General features: G+C 45.9%; 2 protein-coding genes across 2 annotated transcripts in view; one reads left to right on the top strand and one right to left on the bottom strand.

Annotated features, from left to right (window-relative positions):
* The window catches only part of eml1 (EMAP like 1), a 32808-nt gene that overhangs the window by 8928 nt on the left and 2942 nt on the right, over positions 1-20938 (top strand). The window contains exons 4-14 of the mRNA XM_084439161.1: positions 364-495; positions 955-983; positions 4568-4697; positions 5250-5399; positions 15938-16007; positions 16212-16322; positions 16629-16724; positions 17444-17578; positions 17913-18012; positions 18365-18516; positions 19454-19579. Of these exons, the coding sequence (XP_084295287.1) occupies positions 364-495; positions 955-983; positions 4568-4697; positions 5250-5399; positions 15938-16007; positions 16212-16322; positions 16629-16724; positions 17444-17578; positions 17913-18012; positions 18365-18516; positions 19454-19579 (1231 nt within the window). The remainder of the gene's footprint in view (positions 1-363; positions 496-954; positions 984-4567; positions 4698-5249; positions 5400-15937; positions 16008-16211; positions 16323-16628; positions 16725-17443; positions 17579-17912; positions 18013-18364; positions 18517-19453; positions 19580-20938) is intronic.
* On the bottom strand, positions 7044-8896 carry LOC311309151 (polyadenylate-binding protein 1-like; the record flags this gene model as incomplete). Its single annotated transcript, XM_084438329.1, has 3 exons — positions 7044-7070; positions 7640-7695; positions 7831-8896. 3 exons carry the CDS (start codon positions 8894-8896, stop codon positions 7044-7046), a joined length of 1149 nt encoding a protein of 382 aa, XP_084294455.1.

Here is a 20938-nt window from a genome sequence, read left to right as displayed (position 1 = left end):
CTCTCCCCCCTCCCTATCTCCCTCTCTTGCACACTCATCCACCAGAGATACTGTAGAGAGGAAGGTATCTTCTCCTTTCAGGGCCTGTATGAACGCCTCACACCGTGAGGCTCATGTGATGATGAAGCCAGTCACTGTCAGGAGAACAACCTCTCGTCCTTCCATAGTATAATAGTCTTCTTTTAAAGATGTCATGCATACTTGCATCATTGATCCCTGAGGGGAATGTCCAAGCCATAAAACGAGTCACAGAGTGAGTTCATATGCTATACAGTACATCGTGATGACGTCACGATGATGCACAGCACCTTGTATGGAAGCATGCCCTGCGGTTGCATGATCTCCGCTCTCTCCCTCCCCCAGCACCGTGCGGCGGACCAACTCTAACGAGCAGGTGGGGATGGGGACACGGAAGGACAGCATCGATGGCAAGAACAACCGGACACGCGCTGGGTCCACCGGGAGCAACTCCAGCGGCAAGAGAGCCAGCGAGAGGTAAGCGCCATGGACAGAGAGAGATAGACAGGGGAGGGGAGGGGCAAGAGAAAGAGAGAGAGAAATAGAGATGAAAAAATGGACAGAGGTGGGGAGGAAATGAGGTACAGAGAGGAAGAAAGGTATGGGAGGTAGAGAAGGAGAGACCTTAGAGAGGGAGAGAGAGAGAGAGAGAGAGAGAGAGAGAGAGAGAGGAGGAGGAGAGATGTGTGCTTAGAGAGGGAGAAATGTAGGGGAGGTAGAGATAGAGAGATGTGACCTTAGAGAGGCAGATAGAGAGAGAGAGAGAGAGAGGGAAGAGATATCGAGGAAAGAGAGAGATAGAGGAGAGATGTAGATTAATGGAAAAGCGTGGAGGGAGAAAGATAGGGATGTGACGGCCTCCTCTGCCGGGTGTTGACTCTCCTCTCTCCCCTCTCTCCTCTCTCCCCCCTTCCCTCCTCCCTCCCCCTCTCGCAGCAAACAGAAGGAGCCTGTCTTCTGTGCAGGTAAGGCCCCAGAGGCAGTAGAACACCACAGACACCAGGGGCAGTAGAACATGACATTAGCAGTATATAATGCTGCTCCCAATTCTTTGGTGTGCTGTGGTCGTGCTGCCGAAACCTGACGATGCTCTGTTAATGTCCATCCTCCAACCAATAACCACCCATCCCTCCATAAGTAACCAATCAGCTTCATCGTCCTGCTCTTCGCATCCAATCAGTCATCTATCATTTCCTGTTTGCTTTTCTCACACTCCAGGTTTTATTTGAATCTATATTTGATTCTTTACATTTATTTTGGTCTAGAACTACCTAGCTTCTGTCAACATAAGTGACAGAAATGTCCAGTGTATTGATGGGTATGTATACTCTTAGGCAACAACAACCCCAGCCCTCAGAGGATAGCAGATAGCAGACAGGAAGGCTGGTCATGAGGAAAACCTCCTGGAGCCGTGACTAACAGTCTTAAACACGTGGATCCACTCTTAGGCTCCAGGGGGGCAGACAGACAGACACAGATATTCAGGGCCATATGTTGTGCTGAAGAAAGATTGGTCAAATCGAAGTCTACCATAATGCTGTCGATTATTGTATTACTCTCCTGAAACATGATGATTTCCTTTAAGAGGACTTTAATGTTTATTAAGATGATGTCTTAGCCACCGGTAGTGTTCCCCGGGGGCGGGGCCACACAAATCTGACATCACAGACAACGACAGTCACTAGGCGCGACCGCGCTGAAGTCCTTCCACGCCAGTTCCGGCATCTTCTGTCAGTCCGTCTGCTATGTTTCACACCGGCATGTTAGATAGAACTCCGGTGACCAGCATGACATCTAATGCAGTGTCAGAGGGAGGAGAGTTGCCTTTAGTGTGACCAGGAAGGTGTGCGCCCCACGTTGACCAGGTCCTTCTGTCTCTCTCTGATCTGACAAAGGGACGCGACGTGTCACCCACTGCAAAGGTAGGCCCCGTGTGTCGCCCTTCCCCCCCAGCCCGAACTGCTCTCTGGACATGGTGTCACTCAAGGCCTTAGAACTGGACCGACGGGGGTGTCGTGATTAGTACCAAGGTCCTCCTTCCTGTATTGCCCAGAGGTGAAATACTGTAGTAGTATTCCAGTTCTACTGAGCCATAAGTGATGGCCACCGCTGTAATGCTCTGAGCCAGAGGGACAGGAAGTCGGATCCATACGAGGAGCCTATAGGAGCGTCTGACCTGGCCTTGCGTTTAGAAGTCCCATGAACAGAGAGCGGTTCTGCGGCAGGGTGGGGCAGAGGGTCGACCAACCTCAGTGTGTTAGCAACCCCTGCCTGATACGCTAGATAGTCACAGACGTGGACTAACACACACACACACACACACACACACACACAAACACACACACAAACACACATACACACACACAAACACATACACACACACACACACACACACACAAACACACACACACACACACAAACACACACACATGCGCGCACACACACAGGCTCTAACCCACACAGTGGCCTTATCTTGTATGTAGTGTTGATTGCAGTGTTGCTAGCCTGCCACCGCTCTAGCTGGATAGGCACGCTCTAGATGTGTGTTTTTCTGTGTGTGTGTGTGTGTTTGCTCAGTCACAGCCCACTGCACCTTGTGCATGGTCTCCGTCACCATAGAAATCACACAAAGAGTTCTGACTCTTTACCGTGGCGTTCTCAGAAACCTCTCTTTAGAACATGTGGATCAGCCTTCTGATCCTCTCATTCTCCCAGAGTTTCATTTGGACTACAAGGCTGTTTAATGTCCTCAAGATAAAGTTTAAGATGTCTCTGTATCTACCTCCTCTCTCTCATTTCCATGGTTTAAGATCAGAGGCATGCTGCTAATATTCATAATCTGCATAAAAGGAGGGAAAAAACTTGTTTGGAAATGGACTGCAGTCTAAATCTACTGTATGGTGCTTTGACTGCAGATTGAAGACTATTCTTCTACACAGGGACTTGAGCACAGAATCAAAACACATTAGTGATACATTAGTGTTATCTACACAGCAGACTGACAGGAAGCTCTTACGGTAATGGTGTAATTTAGACCACTTACAGTAGGTCTCTCTAGATGTTATGCTGTGTTTTCCCCTTCTTGTGCATTTTACTCCTGCATCCCTGCACCAACAACAGGCCTTTTGCCTCTGGTGAGGTCAGTTAGTCAATAAAAAATATTTTCTTAAATAACCTGCCTGGTAAATAAAGGTTAAAACACTAAATATTAGATATTACATTGCCTTTATTGTCCACTATGTGGAATCTGGTTTTGCTTTGGTCTGCATCATGAAGCATACAGTTGCAAACACACTCAGACATCTATAACATCACCTGAGCCCTAGTTGCCTAGCTGCCCCTCTCGAGATAGTTGGTCTGATGATGTCAGTGCTTTGTTTCTGGTAGTGGTCATAGTCGTTGTGTCAGAAGGCCCAGCTGTTGACTCCAGTCATATAACTTCAGCTATATTTTGCCGAACCCTCCCCCTCCTATCCCATTGGCCTTTTCCAACTCCTCCTGCCATGTCCCCCCTCCAGTCACAGTCCAGATCTTTCTCCGTCGCCCCACCAAGCGGGCAGGGTCTGCCGGTGTGCCCCAATCCTACGCCATCGCCGTTTCCGGACACCTCACCTCATTGGAGAGGGCTGGGGCGAGCGCGTCAATCAGGAAGCCCCCCACGTTCACCCTCCCGTTGAGGAAGTCAGCCAGCCTATCATCGTACTCCCCTCTAGACACGCCCAGCTACCGCAGCCCAATCAAATCCCCCAGCCAGTACTTTCAGATCTGTTACTGAGCCGGAGGGCAGGGTCAGAGGTCAGGGATCAGAGGTCAGGGGTCAGGGCCAGCCAGAGGACAGCTCTTGTCTCTTCAGGAGACTTGTGGTGTATTTAAGACGTGTTGTTTATCTAGCCAGGGAAGTGAGGGTGAGACAGCATTCTCTTTTTCAACTGAGCCCTGCCTCTCATTAACCTGCAGTCTATAGTCTGTCTCTTACTAGGAGAGGTGCAGCTGCAACCTTCAACATGAAAACAACATTCCTCTTCTTTTTGTTTTATGTTGGGGTTTTGTGTGCATGTTTTTGTCATATAAGCATCAGCATGTTATTTATTTGTGTTTCTTGTTTTCTTGTTTCTCTGCTGAGTCATTGTCATAACCTCAATCTCCTCCCCATTCACCTCTGTCATAACCTGTCTATGCATACACAATGAAGCTTCATAACAGCACAAACTGCTCTTTCGTATGTACCATTTCTGTTTGTCAGAATGTATTTGAAACAACTAATAAAAAGTCAACTAAATTTTTCATTTTCCTTTGAATAATTCTTTGATTATTGTACATTTTATAACATCCCACACTGATAACCCTGTTTCGTTTCCATTTCTTTTTAAAACCCTCCTCCATCATCTCCCTCTGACTCACCACTCAAACCACACCATACATGTAATAACATTGTAATAACCACTACAGTACATCAGTGATCACATGTGTAATAACAATTGTATAACCTCTAATAATATAATTCCAATGTCGTGTGTCTGTGCTCTGAACATGTGTGTTAATCTTCTAGAGGAAGGTTATGTGAAAATGTACTTGAAGGGCCGGCCAATCACCATGTACCTGCCCAAGGACCAGGTGGACTCCTACTGCCTGGAGGCCAAGGCTGAGCTGCCCAGCAGGAAGCTCAAACTAGACTGGGTGTATCCTTGGTCACTGACCTGTAGCATCTTGCGACCACACCCAGAAGCACTTACTGCATCACCACACAGTGTGTGTGTGTGTGTGTGTGTGTGTGTGTGTATGTGTGCGTGCGTGTTTATGTGCGTTCACATGCTTGCTTATGTGTGTCGCCGCATGTGGGACAGAAGCATGTTTCTGGAAATTTCCAGGAGGACTTGGATCATTCATTGTCAAGTCGGTGCTGTCAATGTGCTCCACTTGGTTACATTTCAATAACAGATACAGTTTGTACGCCGATGACAGAATGTTCTGTAACACGTTATAGTGTACTAAGGTTTCCTTCAAAAATACTTTTACAAAGGGCTTAGGCTATAGTTTGTTTACAAAATAAAAAGTTTGTCTATTATTGATACATGTCCAGTAGCTAACATTTGCAACAGATATTTCAGCTAAATGCTCTGATAACATTTTGCTTTGTATACAGATTCCCTTCAGAAACACATAGGCCTACATGGCATATATGGTTGCGTTCCTGTTTGAGGGTGTATTTTCCTGAACGTGGTCATGTTCAGGTACGGTTACCGCGGTCGTGACTGTCGGTCCAACCTCTACCTGCTGCCCACCGGAGAGACCGTCTACTTCATCGCTTCCGTGGTCGTCCTCTACAATGTAGACGAACAACTGCAGAGACACTATACTGCACACAACGATGACATCAAGTGGTAAGACACACACACAGTGCCAGTTGGCTGAAGGAGTAGCCTACTCCCGCTCACTGAAATCATTCAAGATAAGGGAAAGGCCAGACTGATCTGTAGAGTGAAACAGAATGTGAGCTCGCTGGATCAGGATGGTCTCACGAGGCTAGTTCTAGGCCAATCTGGATCTTTTCCATTGGAAATAACTTGGGTTATTTCCAATTAAATAACTTGGGTTATTTCCTGACAATTAAATTGATTCAAATGTTGATCAGAATTTTTGCCGTCAGAAAGTCATGAGTTGATAACTAAGCATTGACTGCTCCTACAGTATAGCCTTTTCCATTTCCTCGTTTTTTTTTTTACTAGCGCACAGTGTCGTGGTCTAAAACTGACATTCTGGCTCTTGAGCCCAAGTCCAAGTGAATAGGCGGCTTTGTCTGGGTGGCTCTGTTGCGCCCCCCTCAGGTCGGAGCCGGAATAAAAACACTTTATTATATTATATATATATATATATTATATTATATATATATATATATGTGTATGTGTGTGTGTGTGTGTGTGTGCAAATCAAACACTCCCAAATTACTAACTGATCAATGTTTGATAGGTGATCCTAAATAGAGTATGCGCATTGATTTTGTAGTTGTCCTTATTCTTCAGTAAAGTGCAGTAACTGAAGCTCTGAGTCCGCCTGTTAATTTTAATATATATAATTGTCACAAACACAACAGTCCCAAAATCAAAATGTCAGCTCTTAGTGGCATACTAAAACACCTTTAAAATGTTGAGGAAGTGTTTCTATTTATTTTGCTCCATTCAAATAAATAGGTTTAGCTATTGTGTGTGTGTGTGTGTGTGTGTGTGTGTTTGTGTGTACATAGTATGTGAGAGTGTGTGTTGTTGTTGTTGTTGTTGTGCACACACAATCTATAACTGACTGTCAGGCACGCATCCGGATCTGTCAAATCTGTGAAAACAGACAATAGTAACATTTTCAGTGGATTGTCCTCACTGAAAGTATAATTCAGTGCAGAACCTTATATCAGATTCTAAAGAGAGACTTTACCAGCTCTTTCTCGGCTGAAGGGGCAGCAGCACCCAGCTGAATGGTGAAGCTCGAGCTCACTAATGCAGGGTTCAGATGGAAGTTAATGTCCTTCAGATCTGAAATCACAAAATTAACATTGTTTAACCTACACAGCTACTACTGGAGAGCATTAAAAAAAAAAAGCTGTCCAGGCTGTTTTGACCTCACCCCATTCCTGTTCATGAGCAAGTCGTCCTGAGCCTTTCAGAGCACGTTTTGAGGAGCAGGACAGCCCTGTCTGTCTCTCCTTCGTCAGAGGCTTGTCCTCTGCCTTCAGCGCCAGGCCCATAGTTGGAGTTGATGCGGGAGAAACACAAGGCCAAAAACCTGTTTTCCCACTCTCCCTGAGGCGAGGGGGGCTCAGCTTGGTCTCCAGCTGCTCTGCTAGGTCATTGACCTCATCCTCGATGGTTGGGGAGGCCATCACAGGTGGAGGGGGTTTAATGGCACCAATGGTGTCAGGCATTGTGCCGGCAGGTGCCCTGACAGTGGGGTTAGCCCCAGCCTGCCCCCTGAGAAGAGGGGAGCTCAATATGAGCTTGGCCTCCAGCTGCAGTGCCAAGCCATTGACATCATCCTCAATTGTCGGAGAGGCAATCAGAGGTCTAGCGAGTTTATGGACACTCAGAGGAGCACGGATATAAGAACAGGAGAGCCCTGTCTGTCTCTCCATCCTCAAAGGCTTGCCCTCTGCCTCCAGTGCCAGGCCGATAAGTGGAGTTGGTTCAGGGGCATCACAAGGCCAAAATCCTTTCCTCCCACTCTCCCTGAGGCGAGGGGGGCTCAGCTTGGCCCCCAGCTGCAGCGCTAGATCATTGACTTCATCCTCAATTGTTGGAGAGGCCATCACAGGTGGAGTTTTCTGTTTTAATGAAAAGGAAGTCACTGAAGCTAATCCAATAATTTCTTTGCTCATTGGTCATGTTATGTAAGTAAATCTTGAGCTTGACCTTGAGGTTCTCCTTCTTAAGCTCAGTTATTGTCTGAAATTGTTGTATGAATATTAACCTCGAGAACCTTTACAGTGGCCTGGCAATAAAGAGTTGTCTGATCTTATATAGGGTGGGTCTACAGTAGGTCCAAGCCTCTACACCAGATAAACCAGATACCAGATAAACTTGACTGGTCATGCTTACCTGGTATATGAAATATAAACTTTTAGGGGATCACTTACCTTTTGGTAAGCAGAAATGGTCCCGTGTTGGCTGGTCCAAGAATCCATGTTGTATTCTTGAGAGGAAAATTGGATGGTTAATTTAAATTAACTGGGGGCACAATCTTTACAGGGGCTTTAAGTTTGGGGCAGGCAATTGACGGTGAACCAAACAATTAACAGTGAACAGTCCACCAGACCACTACACTCACCCAGCATCTGCTTCCGTTGCTGTAGTGGAATGGCAGCCAGAGTGGAGGTTGTCCGAGACTCCTCGCTCAGCAGGTGGATACCGGGATGCACAGGGGCTGCAGGAGCAGAGGTTGGACGAAGGCCCGTGGTCTGGGCGGAAACACATTGGATGGACGCTCGAGAAATGGCAGCCATGGAGGATCCAGAGGGCAGTGCAGGCAGGTTGATCTCCGTGTTGGGCATAGCACGCATGACGGCCTTTCGCTGCATGGACCTGTTGGCTAGGTACGCCCGTCGATGTTCCTTGGGCCGAACCAGGGCCACGTACAGGGGCTTGGTGGCCAGGATACGTCCGTTCATCGCTGCAATGGCCTTGGTGGCCTCTTCAACGGAGGACAGAGACACAAATCCAAAGCCCTTGCTGCGACCGCACTCCATCATGACTTTGGCACTGATGATGGTACCAAAGGGTGAAAACTCCTTCCTCAGTTGCATGTCATCGATCTCTTCCTCCAAGTTCTTTATATAGAGATGGATGCCAGTAAACGCTTTGGTTCGGCCCATCAGCTCGGCCCCTCGTTCTTTGCTGGATTTAAAAGGGCCAACAAATACCTTTTCGTCATTGAGAAGCATGCCATTCATTCTCTTGATGGCCCTCTCAGCATCCTCCGGAGCCTCAAAATGCACAAAGCCGTAGCCCTTGGAGCCATTCTCATCACTCTCCACTTTACAAGAGAGGATGTTGCCGAAGGCAGAGAAGGTGTCATACAGGGCCTGGCTGTCGATGGACTTCTCCAAACCCTTCAGGAAGATGTTGCCAATTCCATTGTCCCTCAGGGTGCGGTCACGCTGAGACCACATGATCCGGAGCTGTCGGCCCATGACAGTGTCATAGCTCATGGTGTCAAGAGCATGTTTGGCATGAGCTGGCTGCTGGAAGTTGACATATGCATACCGTAAGGAGCGCCTGGTGATCCTGTTTCGACAGACTCGGATAGAATGGAGTGTCCCTATGGGGCTAAATAAATCGTACAACATGGCCTCTGTCATGTCAGGGTGCAGATTCCCGACATACAGGGAGGCCATGGAAATATTAGGAGCACTGGATTGCATCGCATAAACCAACCACTTTGAAATGTCACTGACCACTGAAGGAGCAAAATCTAACTATGAAATAGAATGTGGTTGTCATATCATTGTGTTCAATTATGATGTCATAGTTTCATTGTGAGACAATCTGTTACAGTATGGTCAAACTTCTAGAATTGTAGAATTGTCATATCTGACTCAATTCGAAGAAGATGAAAGGCGGACAGTGGCCATTTGTTAAAAAAAAAAAAAATTCTGGGGGCTACTGTATATAACATTATGGAAAAAATACTACAACCTGCTCACGCACCGGCAGATTGTTCGGACACGCAAAGTTAAGAGCCCCTGACTCCCAATGGCAAAATTAATCGAGTTTAAACTGATTAAACTGGTAGAAATTCACGAGTATATTTTTCCGGAAAAAATCATCCTATTCACCTGTAGTGTCTCCCCTTAGTCTATAACAGTTGAGATTATCTCCTAAATTAAGTGCACACATATCTAAGCCAGGCCCTAGACTACAGTATAGGTGTAGAGGTGAGCAGCAGGAGGTTAGTATAATCAGGCTGTCAACTATGAAATACTTTACCATGCTACCATGTTACCAGTTACATACCAACCCCTATACTGTATAGATTCCCACTCTCCCATGTTCCTCATGCTGGGAGCCAGTGCCATTACTATGGATTTTGGGCCCCCTTAAAGAATATTGGTGTGGGCCCCTACCCCTCCGACTTTTCGTCACCACTTTTTTCGACCCCTTTTTATATATATATATATATATTTATTTATTTTTCTGTTTCTCTATGTTCTTTTTCCAATTAACCTCTCCATAGACATTTACTTGTGTACTTCCTGTGCTTGGACCGTCTCTGTCTGTAGCAGTTTCATGACTGGAACTACTATGAGCCTCTTCACTCCCTTCACTCTCTGTTTCTAACTGGCTAGGACCTTGTAAACAGTAAGAACAGAACAGTGTATTCTTAAGACTTGGGAATAAATCTATGTAGCACTGTAGAGTTTACAGGAAGCTGGCTAGGCGGCTGTTGATTGGCTATTAAACGCCTCTCTTATTTCAAGAGCAAATACCCTCTAAAATAACAAAAATGAACTGAACAAATCAGCATTTAAACTGAAATCAACTCTATATGAATTTCTATGAATTAACAGCACTATTTATTTATTGATTGATTAACCATTAATTTCTTTATGTAATGTAACTGTTTCATAGGCTATCTTAACCTGGATTACATCTACATGTTGCTATTCAGTACAGTAGTTCAGTAATAAGTTTAACTAGCCAACCAGTGTCTACCTCACTCACTCACCATCTAAAGCATCTTCTGGGTGCTGCGGGTGGGTGTCTAGGCCAGACAAGGCCACAGCTGATTCTGTGAGTAGCAGGACATAAAAGTTTTAAAAAGAAATCAACTCTATATGAATTTCTATTAATTAACTTAACACTTTTGAAGCCTCGGCGCTACCATTAAATAACTTACCGCCACCACCACAGAAGACTACCTCTGAAAAATAATTTCACTCGGACAGAACGCGTCTAAATAAGTTATTTAATGGTAGCGCCGAGGCTTCAAACCCCAGCATTTGTTTAAATCGACCCTTTTGCTTAGGTAAGTGAAGTTTCATGTTTATCTGACACTTGTAAATATGAGCGCCTCTCCTAAATAGGCAGACACCGATTTATTTGGACGGCGAAGTGAATGGAGGGTGAAAGGACTGTTTTCTGGCATGAGCGAGCATGCGACAACAGGACTGAAAAGGGCTAGGTTAATGTGAGACCGCGGGCAACTGACCGACTGTCTTAACATAGCTACTCTCACCTTTCTTGTGGGACAAAAATGCTTATGGGCTCCCGCTCTGCTGCCTTTTCTCCTGGCCTCTCTCTCCACTCTTTTCTGGTGCCCGGATTTATGTATGGGCTTGATGTTGATGATTTAACGTTAGGCTATTAGTGCTAGTATTTGACAGGCAGCCGGTATAGTCAGTGACGTTAATTACAAAAGAGGTGAGACTTGCCAGCATGAACCATGACATGGACCAAACCATTTAAGAAGGGGGATATTGCTCAGGAAAGTAAAACTTTTTTCATCTGTATTGCATTATTTGTGGCTTAATTTGAATTCTGATGCAGCATTAGTGTGACTGATCTACATGCAGAATAATTTCGTCATAGAAAGAGGGACCTCTTGTTTTTTTTGTGGGCCCTGCTTGCTTGTGGGCCCTTATAATCATCATCACCTTTCACCGCTAAACAACGGCACTGCTGGGAGCTAATAAATCCTGTTACTGTATCCTCTCAGATCTACTGTACACAGGAGTGACCAGGTCCAGCCTGGCTTTGGGCGGATCTGGCTTGTTTCTCTTAAATAGCAAGCCTGCATCGGTGCAAGCCATGGATGTATTAATTAAACTGGATACAGCCACTCCATTCACTGGCCGCTATCAACAATGAAGCCCTATTGAACCGCGCCATCTTGGCAAATTTGTAGTCATTTGACTATTTCCGGTGACTTTTGACTTGCGCAGTTGTGCTTTTCTGGCCTTCCGGTGACTTTTGACTTGCGCAGTTGAGCTTCTCTGGCCGACGCGCGTCCACGCAAAAAGTTCACATTTATCTGAAATGTAGACGCGCGTTCCCGGCTCTCTCCGCTTTGATTTAGCAATGAAAACCGGCTTGCATATTAACCTGTTTTTGTCAAATATATCAATTGGAGAAATTATTTTTTGATCCTGGCATCTTAGTTTTAACAGGTTAAATATAATTGAACATGTTTTGTTTGCTAGTAGATGGTATTCATTCCGTTCGCGATAACGTTATTGCAGCCAGGCTAAATTCCTCCAGGGAGCCAGTGACAGGCGAGTTGAAGAGCTTCACTCCCCGCCAGCAGGAGCTCTGGCCGCTGCTACCGCATCTCGGAAAACCCGCTGAGTTCATGGCTGCTATTTCACACTCGCCCTTGATCAATCCCAATACCGATCCATGGTAATAATGAATCAATCGTTCAGATCAGATCGGCAGTGCTGCATGCATGTTACAACATCATTGTTAGCTTTATTAACATAACCATAGCCTACATTTATCTCTCTAACGTTAGGCTATCCATCTTACACCAGTCGGCCATTCGATAGCTGGAAGCGGTCAACGCCAACGTTGACTGAAAACACCCAAACTCAGTGTATCGTTTCATCTTCATGCTACACATCAACTCCTTTACATTGTATGTGAATAAATTTGGTTATTTGGCAATTTGGTTTGGAAATGCTCCCTATTTCTGAGGTCCCAAGGTTGGTGAGTATGGCAAGCTATAAGCTATTAATACAAGCATACCGCTCAAAAAGGGCTTAATACATACAACAAACTGATCAGGCTAATCATTTTTTAATGAAAATGACCACAAGACAACCTCCTGTGCATAGTTGAAATGGTAGTGGGATACGGTGATAAACTGGAGTGATCATTTGACAGCAATTATTAGCCTTTTCCAGGAATGGACAGAAATGGGATATTTTTAGAATAACAGGAATTTATTCACATACAATGTAAAGGAGTTGATGTGTAGCATGAAGATGAAACGATACACTGAGTTTGGGTGTTTTCAGTCAACGTTGGCGTTGACCGCTTCCAGCTATCGAATGGCCGACTGGTGTAAGATGGATAGCCTAACGTTAGAGAGATAAATGTAGGCTATGGTTATGTTAATAAAGCTAACAATGATGTTGTAACATGCATGCAGCACTGCCGATCTGATCTGAACGATTGATTCATTATTACCATGGATCGGTATTGGGATTGATCAAGGGCGAGTGTGAAATAGCAGCCATGAACTCAGCGGGTTTTCCGAGATGCGGTAGCCGCGGCCAGAGCTCCTGCTGGCGGGGAGTGAAGCTCTTCAACTCGCCTGTCACTGGCTCCCTGGAGGAATTTAGCCTGGCTGCAATAACGTTATCGCGAACGGAATGAATACCATCTACTAGCAAACAAAACATGTTCAATTATATTTAACCTGTTAAAACTAAGATGCCAGGATCAAAAAATAATTTCTCCAATTGATATATTTGACAAAAACAGGTTAATATGCAAGCCGGTTTTCATTGCTAAATCAAAGCGAGGAGAGCCGGGAACGTGCGTGGACGCGCGTCGGCCAGAGAAGCTCAACTGCGCAAGTCAAAAGTCACCGGAAATAGCCAAGTGACTACAAATCTAGCCAAGATGGCGCGGTTCAATAGGCCTTCACTTTAGATTGGGGCTTGGGTGCAAGCTCCCGATAGCCGAAGCAGGAAGTGCACGTGCCAAATAGATGCCTCAGGAAACCACATATAAATAAAGTTCCGTCTTCCTATACACTGTCAATTATTTTAGATTATTTTACAGCATTCAAACATTTCTTTTTCTCACACCGATTTCACTGCATCAAACAAAATCGCAGAATATGGTGTCAAAAGATACAACCAAGTGATACAATCACTTTATCCCTAGATCACTTGACTTGTAGCAAACTCTTAAAAGCCTGTATTCATAGCCGACATAAGATAAATCTAAATAGGCCTAGGTCTACGTCAAATGTACATCATATATTCCATTATTTACAGGGACAATGGAACAGACAAAGCAGCTGATTAGGCTGCGATATGCAAATGCCTCTTCACAAAAGAAGGAATGCTGCCAAAGAGGCATGGGAGTAAGTTATTAATTAATTTATGTATTTGTCTCGGGACAGTGTTATAATATTCATTTTATTAGCGTTCATTTGCAAAAACATATTTGTGTTTGGATTTTGACCATTTCTCATCATACATGGATTTATTTATAGTGATTTATATTTGTATTATAAATCATCAACATTTTCCCATAAATCAACTAAACATGCCATGGTGACGGCCCTGTCCCAGTCGGTTCTGGTGGAGTAGGGAGTCCGTCCCACATTTGGCTTTCCATTTATATACACTCCCCCTCGATTGAGAGTGCCCTCCACAGCTGCGAGTGACACTTCATTTGGAGGGACACTCGGTGGCGGAGTGGGAGTGGGTAGGGGGTGGTTTGGGATTGGGCCGTAGAGATCTTTCTTCAGTCTCTATAACCGTCCCACGTCAAGATATGTCAGTTTGAATCTCGGCCCCTCTAGTGGCCAGGCGGTGAAGTGCATGTCAATCAATCAATCAAGGGAGGTGGGCATACATCAGTGGAGGCTCGTCCATTGAGGCAGGGGAGGACAGTCCTCCTCAGTTTTTGGAGAGAAGAGAGGGATTAAAATATAAATATATGAATTTATGTATTCATAATTAATATTATCTCAGTTTTGTTCATAAAGCAGGTTTTCCCTATGGATAAAAAACCCATTATTGAAATACTAAAGCTCCAACAGTGACATCTATAACATGCAGCTGGAGGACCCATAGATATCTATGGAAGGGATCGCCTCCCTTAGGGCGGGTTCTTTTCTCTTAAATCAATGTAATGCCTTTTTTCTTGCTAATTTGTGATTGGCCAAAACGCTGAAAAATTACCGCAAGGGAGGACAGTACTCCGGCCTTGTCTGAACATTATTCAGATATTGACATTTTGTTAGTCCAATCACATTCCAGATTCCAGATTTACCACAGTGAAGGCCGATTGAGTCGGCGTTCATGTCTGTTTCTCTTCCCTGTGCCATGGAGACTTGTGTGTTCGTAGCTCCATAATATAATACATCCGAAAGTATTATGGGACATATCAAACTGTTCGTCTATTTGTCTTGATTCCAGCCATCTAAATATCCAAGCTGACATAAATACTTTTTGAGCTATAGCCATCTGAACACGACAGTTCTACTGGCTGGCTATAGCCGGTAACGTTAGCTACGAGGTGCACGTCAGGCTATGGCATAGGCAGGCGCGCAGATTGGCTGGAGGCGCAAACTGTCGGCAACTCGTCCAAAACATTTCTAGAGACTGGGGTCACAACACCGGATCGGATAAATCCACAGCCTGGCTCCTGTTTGCGTGAGAATTGATCGCTTTGCGGTGCTTATTCCTCATCCATTGATGGATGGAAAACTTTCAACTGAATGTTCATATTCTGATAATTGTAGGCTATAGCAACATAAGAGTGGCAGCTTTGACAGCAACCCAAATGAGCTAATCCCATAGCTGTACCATTGCTAGCCATGAGCGAACTGTTGGATACTGCATTTGCTGTGCAACGTATTCCATTGTCCAGTTGTCAAATCTATTTGCCAACAAACTGTTTGAGAGCCAGCACACCAGTGTCCCCTAATCAAAAACATTTTTCATATATCACCTAACCTCTCCAGCACCTCACCAATATAAATTATTTTCTCTCTTTAGAGAAGAGTACAATCCATTACAAAAACTATTGCTTACAATGTTTTATTGTTGTTTTGTAATATTTTATCATGAATATGATAAATAAATGCTGCATGTAGTTAAAGAAAGTGTTATTCAGTTTTTCATATGCTAAAATTGACTGTAAATCCACTTTAAAGCTGATATTTCAAATAATAACTGACTGAGGGAAAGTGCCCCCCGGCGCCGCCTCTCTTCCTCCTGTCCTCCTCAGTTTTTTGAGTCACCAGCTGCCACTGGCATACATCCCACCCCTACATATTCCAGAGGGAAGCAAAAAAACCGTATCACCCGTGGGCCAGATAAGTGAGCTGTAAAAATTCTTCCCTGACCCCTCTCAACAAGGCGATCAAGCAAGCTCCTGGAGACAAAGCTCCCGTCTATAAATTACATTAAATTACATTTTCAGAGTAAGAGAGGCTAAAAACATTATAGGAGAGACATTGCAAACACTGGTGTATGTCTGTGTGTGTGTGAATGTACCTGGGCCCAGATAGAGGCAGGGGTCGTGAATCAGAGGCCATTGTGAAGCACTATACTGTTTAAGTGCAGTCCATTATTCAATTCACCCTCTGATTTTCTCCCTGTCTGTCTGAATCCCCGCTCTGTCTTTATCTCTCTTTCTCTCTCCCTTCCTCTCTCTATCTTCTGCTCTCTCTTTCTCCCTCACCTCACCAGTCTGGCTGTCCATCCTGATAAGATTACCATAGCAACTGGACAAGTAGCAGGCACCTCGTCTGATGGGAAAGTAAGAGAACCTCCAGTCATCTCTTCTGCTCCTCAACCTGATGTGTGTATCTGGGTTTGAGTGTGTGTGTGTGTGTGTGTGTGTACGTGTATGTATGTGTGTGTGTGTGTGTGTATGTGTATGTTTGTGTGTGCTTGTGTGTGATACCCATACTAACAGTGTGTGTGTGTGTGTGTGTGTGTGTGTGCTTGTATGTCCCGTTAGCAGCTGGCTCCTCACGTGCGTGTGTGGGACTCGGTGAGCCTGAACACCCTGCACGTCCTGGGGACGGGATTCTTCGACAGAGCCCTGGTCTGTCTGGCCTTCTCCAAATCGGTAGGCTACCTCACCGAAACAGTACTCACACACACACACACGCACGCACGCACACACACACACACACACACACACACACACACACACACACACACACACACACACACACACACACACACTCACATACGCGCACACACACACACACATCCACACACACATGCACTCACAACACACACACACACACACACACACAAGCTAGCTACATCTCTACAGAGGCTTAAGTCCATCCAGCCAAGAACAATCCCGATCTCTCTCTCTCCCTCCCTCTCTCTCCCTCTTTCTCTCTTTCTCTCTCTCTCTCTGTAGAATGGAGGGAACACCCTGTGTGTGGTGGATGACTCCAACGACCACGTGTTGTCTGTCTGGGACTGGCAGAGGGAAGAGCGGTTGGCTGAGGTCAAGGTGAGGGAGGGACCATGCTAGATCTGAGGTTTCTATTGGCTGAGGTCAAGGTGAGGGAGGGACCATGCTGGACCTGAGGTTTCTATTGGCTGAGGTCAATGTGAGGGAGGGACCATGCTAGACCTGAGGTCTCTATTGGCTGAGTTTAAAAAAAAATATATACTGGAAGGGGATAAGCTACAGTTCCCATTGGCAGACAGACGGACACCTGGGGGTTTGTATTGGTGGAGCTCTATAGTGGGAAGGACCAAGCTACACCTGACCTGTCCTGGGGAAACTGTGTATGGAGAGTTAGGATAGAGGGAGCCCCCGGCGACCCCAGACTCAGATAAAGTTAAAGTCCCACTGATTGTCACACACCTGAGTGTGTGAAATTTGTTCTCCGCATTTGACCCATCCCCTGGGGGAGCGGTGAGCAGCAGCGGTGCCGTGCTCGGGAATCATTTTGGTGATCTAACCCCCCAATTCCAACCCTTGAACCCTAGATCTCAGGAAAAGAAAACAGTCGCGTCTATTTCCAAGAAGCCTGCAAGTTTAGGCCTCAGTGTCAAAACATATCACGTCATACCCTGAATGTTATATGTAAGCTGAATGTCGACTTGATACACATGTAACCATGCTGTGTGTATGTGTGTGTGTGTGTGTGTGTGTGTGTGTGTGCGTGTGCGCGTGCGTGCGTGCGTGCGTGCGTGTCTCTGTGTGTGTACGTGCTGACCCAGTGCTCCAACGAGGCTGTGTTCGCTGCAGACTTCCACCCCACAGACAGCAGCCTGCTGGTGACTGGTGGGAAGTCCCACCTGTACTTCTGGACCCTGGAGAAGGGAAACCTGGTGAAGAAGCAGGGTCTGTTCGAGGTACGGCACCACCGCTCTCCTCCCTCCACACCTGCCTTTACAGTAGCTCTCTCCCAGATGGAACAGAACACATGACAGGGATTCCAATCAAATCAAATGTTCTAGAATCGAACGAATGAATGATGGTAGCATTTGACAAGGCTGACTGACTTTGTTGCTGCAGGGCTTGTAATATTATTATCATGTCTTCATACAGTATGAGTCAGTCCCTCCTTTAGTTCCCTGCAGTGACATGACTGTGTTGACCTGTGGACTGTATGTACTGTATTCTCTCTCTGCGTTGTTCTCTTGTCTGCTCTCTGAGTAAACAAAGTGATATTTATGTTTCTTGCAGAAACAGGAGAAGCCCAAGTTTGTCTTGTGTGTGACTTTTTCAGAAAATGGAGACACCATCACTGGAGACTCCAGCGGTAACTTGCTAGTGTGGGGGAAAGGTAATGATATCTCTCAGAGTTACACCACTGCCAATCGACTCAGTTCCAACTGTGTATGTATGTGTGTGTGTGTGTGTGTGTGTGTGTGTGTGTGGTGGTGGGGGGGTCATGATGCATTTCCTTCACTCTGTGTATGGGATGTGTGTGTGTGTGTGTGTGTGTGCGTTAGTAATGCCCAGGGCTGATCAACAAACACCTCTCCGCATTATAATCATGTTCTGTTTCTCCCCGCCCAACCCCCCACTCACACACACACACTTTCCCTCCCTCCCCCTCTCCTTCTCCCCTCCCCTCCCAACCCACCCCCCCCCCCCCCCCCTGCCCCCCCAATCCCCCCCCACCCCCTGCCCAGGTACCAACCGTATCAGCCTCGCCCTGCAGGGGGCCCATGAGGGCAGTGTCTTTGCCCTGTGCATGATGAGGAACGGAACTCTGGTCTCCGGTGGGAAGGACCGGAGGCTGGTCTGCTGGGACGGGGCTTACCAGCAGATCCAGACCACCGAGGTGAGGCCCTTGCCGGCCGCGTTAGACTCAGCCCGCTGTGCTACCCCGGGTGGGTTGGATGTGCACTTTTTTCAGCTGCCCTACAGCGCAAACCCCACCCATCTGGTGCGCCTGCTGACCTGAATCAAGCATACAGTATGTAGCACCCCTCAAACAAACAGCCTCATTGTTTTAGCGATTAGTCTGGTCTGAGCCAGCTCTCCCTGTCGTGTGTTAACAAGGTACTAAAGACTGCAGCTGAGGGAACTTGACTAGAGGTTTAACATGTGCCGCATGTTTAACATGTCCGCTCCCCTCTCCCTGATTTTATTAATCACATGTGTATGATACAGTGTACAATGTACAGTGAAATGTAGCTGCCGGCTCTGTGATGATGACATCATACCTTATATCACATGACTACTGTACATTATTCCCTACAGTACATTATACCGTTGTAGCATCTAGTAGAACCACTCTGAATCTCCTCTCTGCTAGAACCTGGCCTTTATATTTATTTATTCATTAGTAGTTCTCTTGGGAACTGAATCTGCAAACTCCGCACTTCACACCACATGCATGTTGCAGAAGATGAGGCAAACAGTATATCAGAGTTTATTTTACCCTTACAGTAGCCTACAGTATCTCTCTACTGTCTATCTACAATGATCCACTGGTCAGCTGGCTAATACTGGAGAATTTACAATACACCACATCAATCAATGTGCACTGGCTCTGTAGAACTAGATACAGTCTGATCTGATACAGTCATAACATAACATACAGTACATAATAATAACATGGTTAATTTGTCATATGTTCGGGTACCATGTTCAACTAAATGCTTTACTGCACCCACAGTGGGGCTCGAACCTATGACCCTGAGGTTAAGAGTCTCCTGCTGTACCAACTGAGCTGGTGGGGAAGCTTCAGTGACGTGTGTCTGTCTCTGTCCCAGGTGCCGGAGGTGTATGGGCCGGTGCGGACCATAGCGGAGGGCCGGGGGGAGAGCCTGCTCATAGGGACCACCAAGAACTTTGTCCTGCAGGGCAGCCTGGACGGTGACTTCAGCCCCATAACACAGGTGGGTACCGGGGTAACTGCCCTGGCTGCAGTCTTTACAGTGAAATCTGATGTTTTTAGCATCAAATGAGGAGCTGGGGCCGGTTGCACAAAACATCTTAAGTTTTTCCCTTAAGTATTACCCTTAAGGGTTAATTTCCCCTTAGTTAAGGGAATTACTTAAGGGTGTTGCACAGAATCCATTACAAGGTTTCCTTAGCTAAGGGGAAACGTTAAGGGTTTTCATACAAGGAAAGAGATTTTACAGCAGTAAAATTGTAGTTTCCATGGTGACCATTGGTTTGCTTGCACGTGACCGGCTATCTGTCACAACACTACACTGGGACGTCCTGAGACGCTGGGGAACATGTCTGAGGAGAAAAAGAGAAAGCCGAACTGGTCTGAGGAAGAGAAAGTTGATGGAGTGTTGATTTTTCCGATTAATAAATTGCTCCTCGTACTGGGTGGGTGCTTGAATCTTGATGCGCGTCCCGTCTATCACCCCGCACACTTTCGGGAAGCCGGCAACATTAAAAAAGTGCGCCGCTACCGCATCCTCCTCCCGTTTAGATGGGAAGTTGACCACCTCATCCAGCAGACCGGTAAGGGCGTTTGATACCCGGTGAACCACACGGCACACAGTAGAACGGTGGTCATGAATAATGTCTGCGAGGACCGACTGAAAAGATCCCGTCGCATAAAATCGGAGCGCAATCATCAATTGTAACGGGGCTGGAAGCGCATAGCTTCAGAAGGTTGGGTGGTCCAAGCCCAGGCGGTCGGACAAGTCAAAAATGGACTGTCGATCAAATCTGTAATTAAATATCAGTTGTTCCTCACTAAGAGTGTCTAGTGGGTTCTCCCTGTCGCGGAACACTCTTCTTGGGACTCGATTTCCATTGTTTATGTTCATAAACGCAGCCATAACTTAGCTAAGGTTGGGGTAGAGGTCCCTTATGTTTTTTCCCTTATTTTGCTTGCTAAGGTCTTTTGTGCAACACCTTAACTGACTTTAAGGGACTCCTTAAGTATTATACCGAGATAAGTAGAAAACCTTAAATATTTGAGGGACATCTTAAGGAAACCTTAAGGGGAATACTTAAGGGTGTTTGTGCAACAGATTTTATTTTAAGGAAACCTTAAGTCAGAACTTAAGGGAAATATTAACTTAAGATGTTTTGTGCAACCGGCCCCTGGTCCTAAAGGTTGCTGCTTATACTGCTGCTATTCCCTGGTACTGTTAGACCTGGTATTGGTACTGGCACATACTGGTACTGTTAGATCTGGTACTGGTACATACAGTACTGGTACAACTAGACTAGTACTGGCACATACTGGTACTTATATACTGGTACTGGTACATACTGGTATTGCTAGACTG

This window comes from Borostomias antarcticus (genome assembly GCF_949987555.1).
Source record: "Borostomias antarcticus genome assembly, chromosome: 5".
NCBI lineage: Eukaryota > Metazoa > Chordata > Actinopteri > Stomiiformes > Stomiidae > Borostomias > Borostomias antarcticus.
Note: the sequence above shows the minus strand (reverse complement) of the source record. Positions and strands in the feature narration are given on the sequence as shown.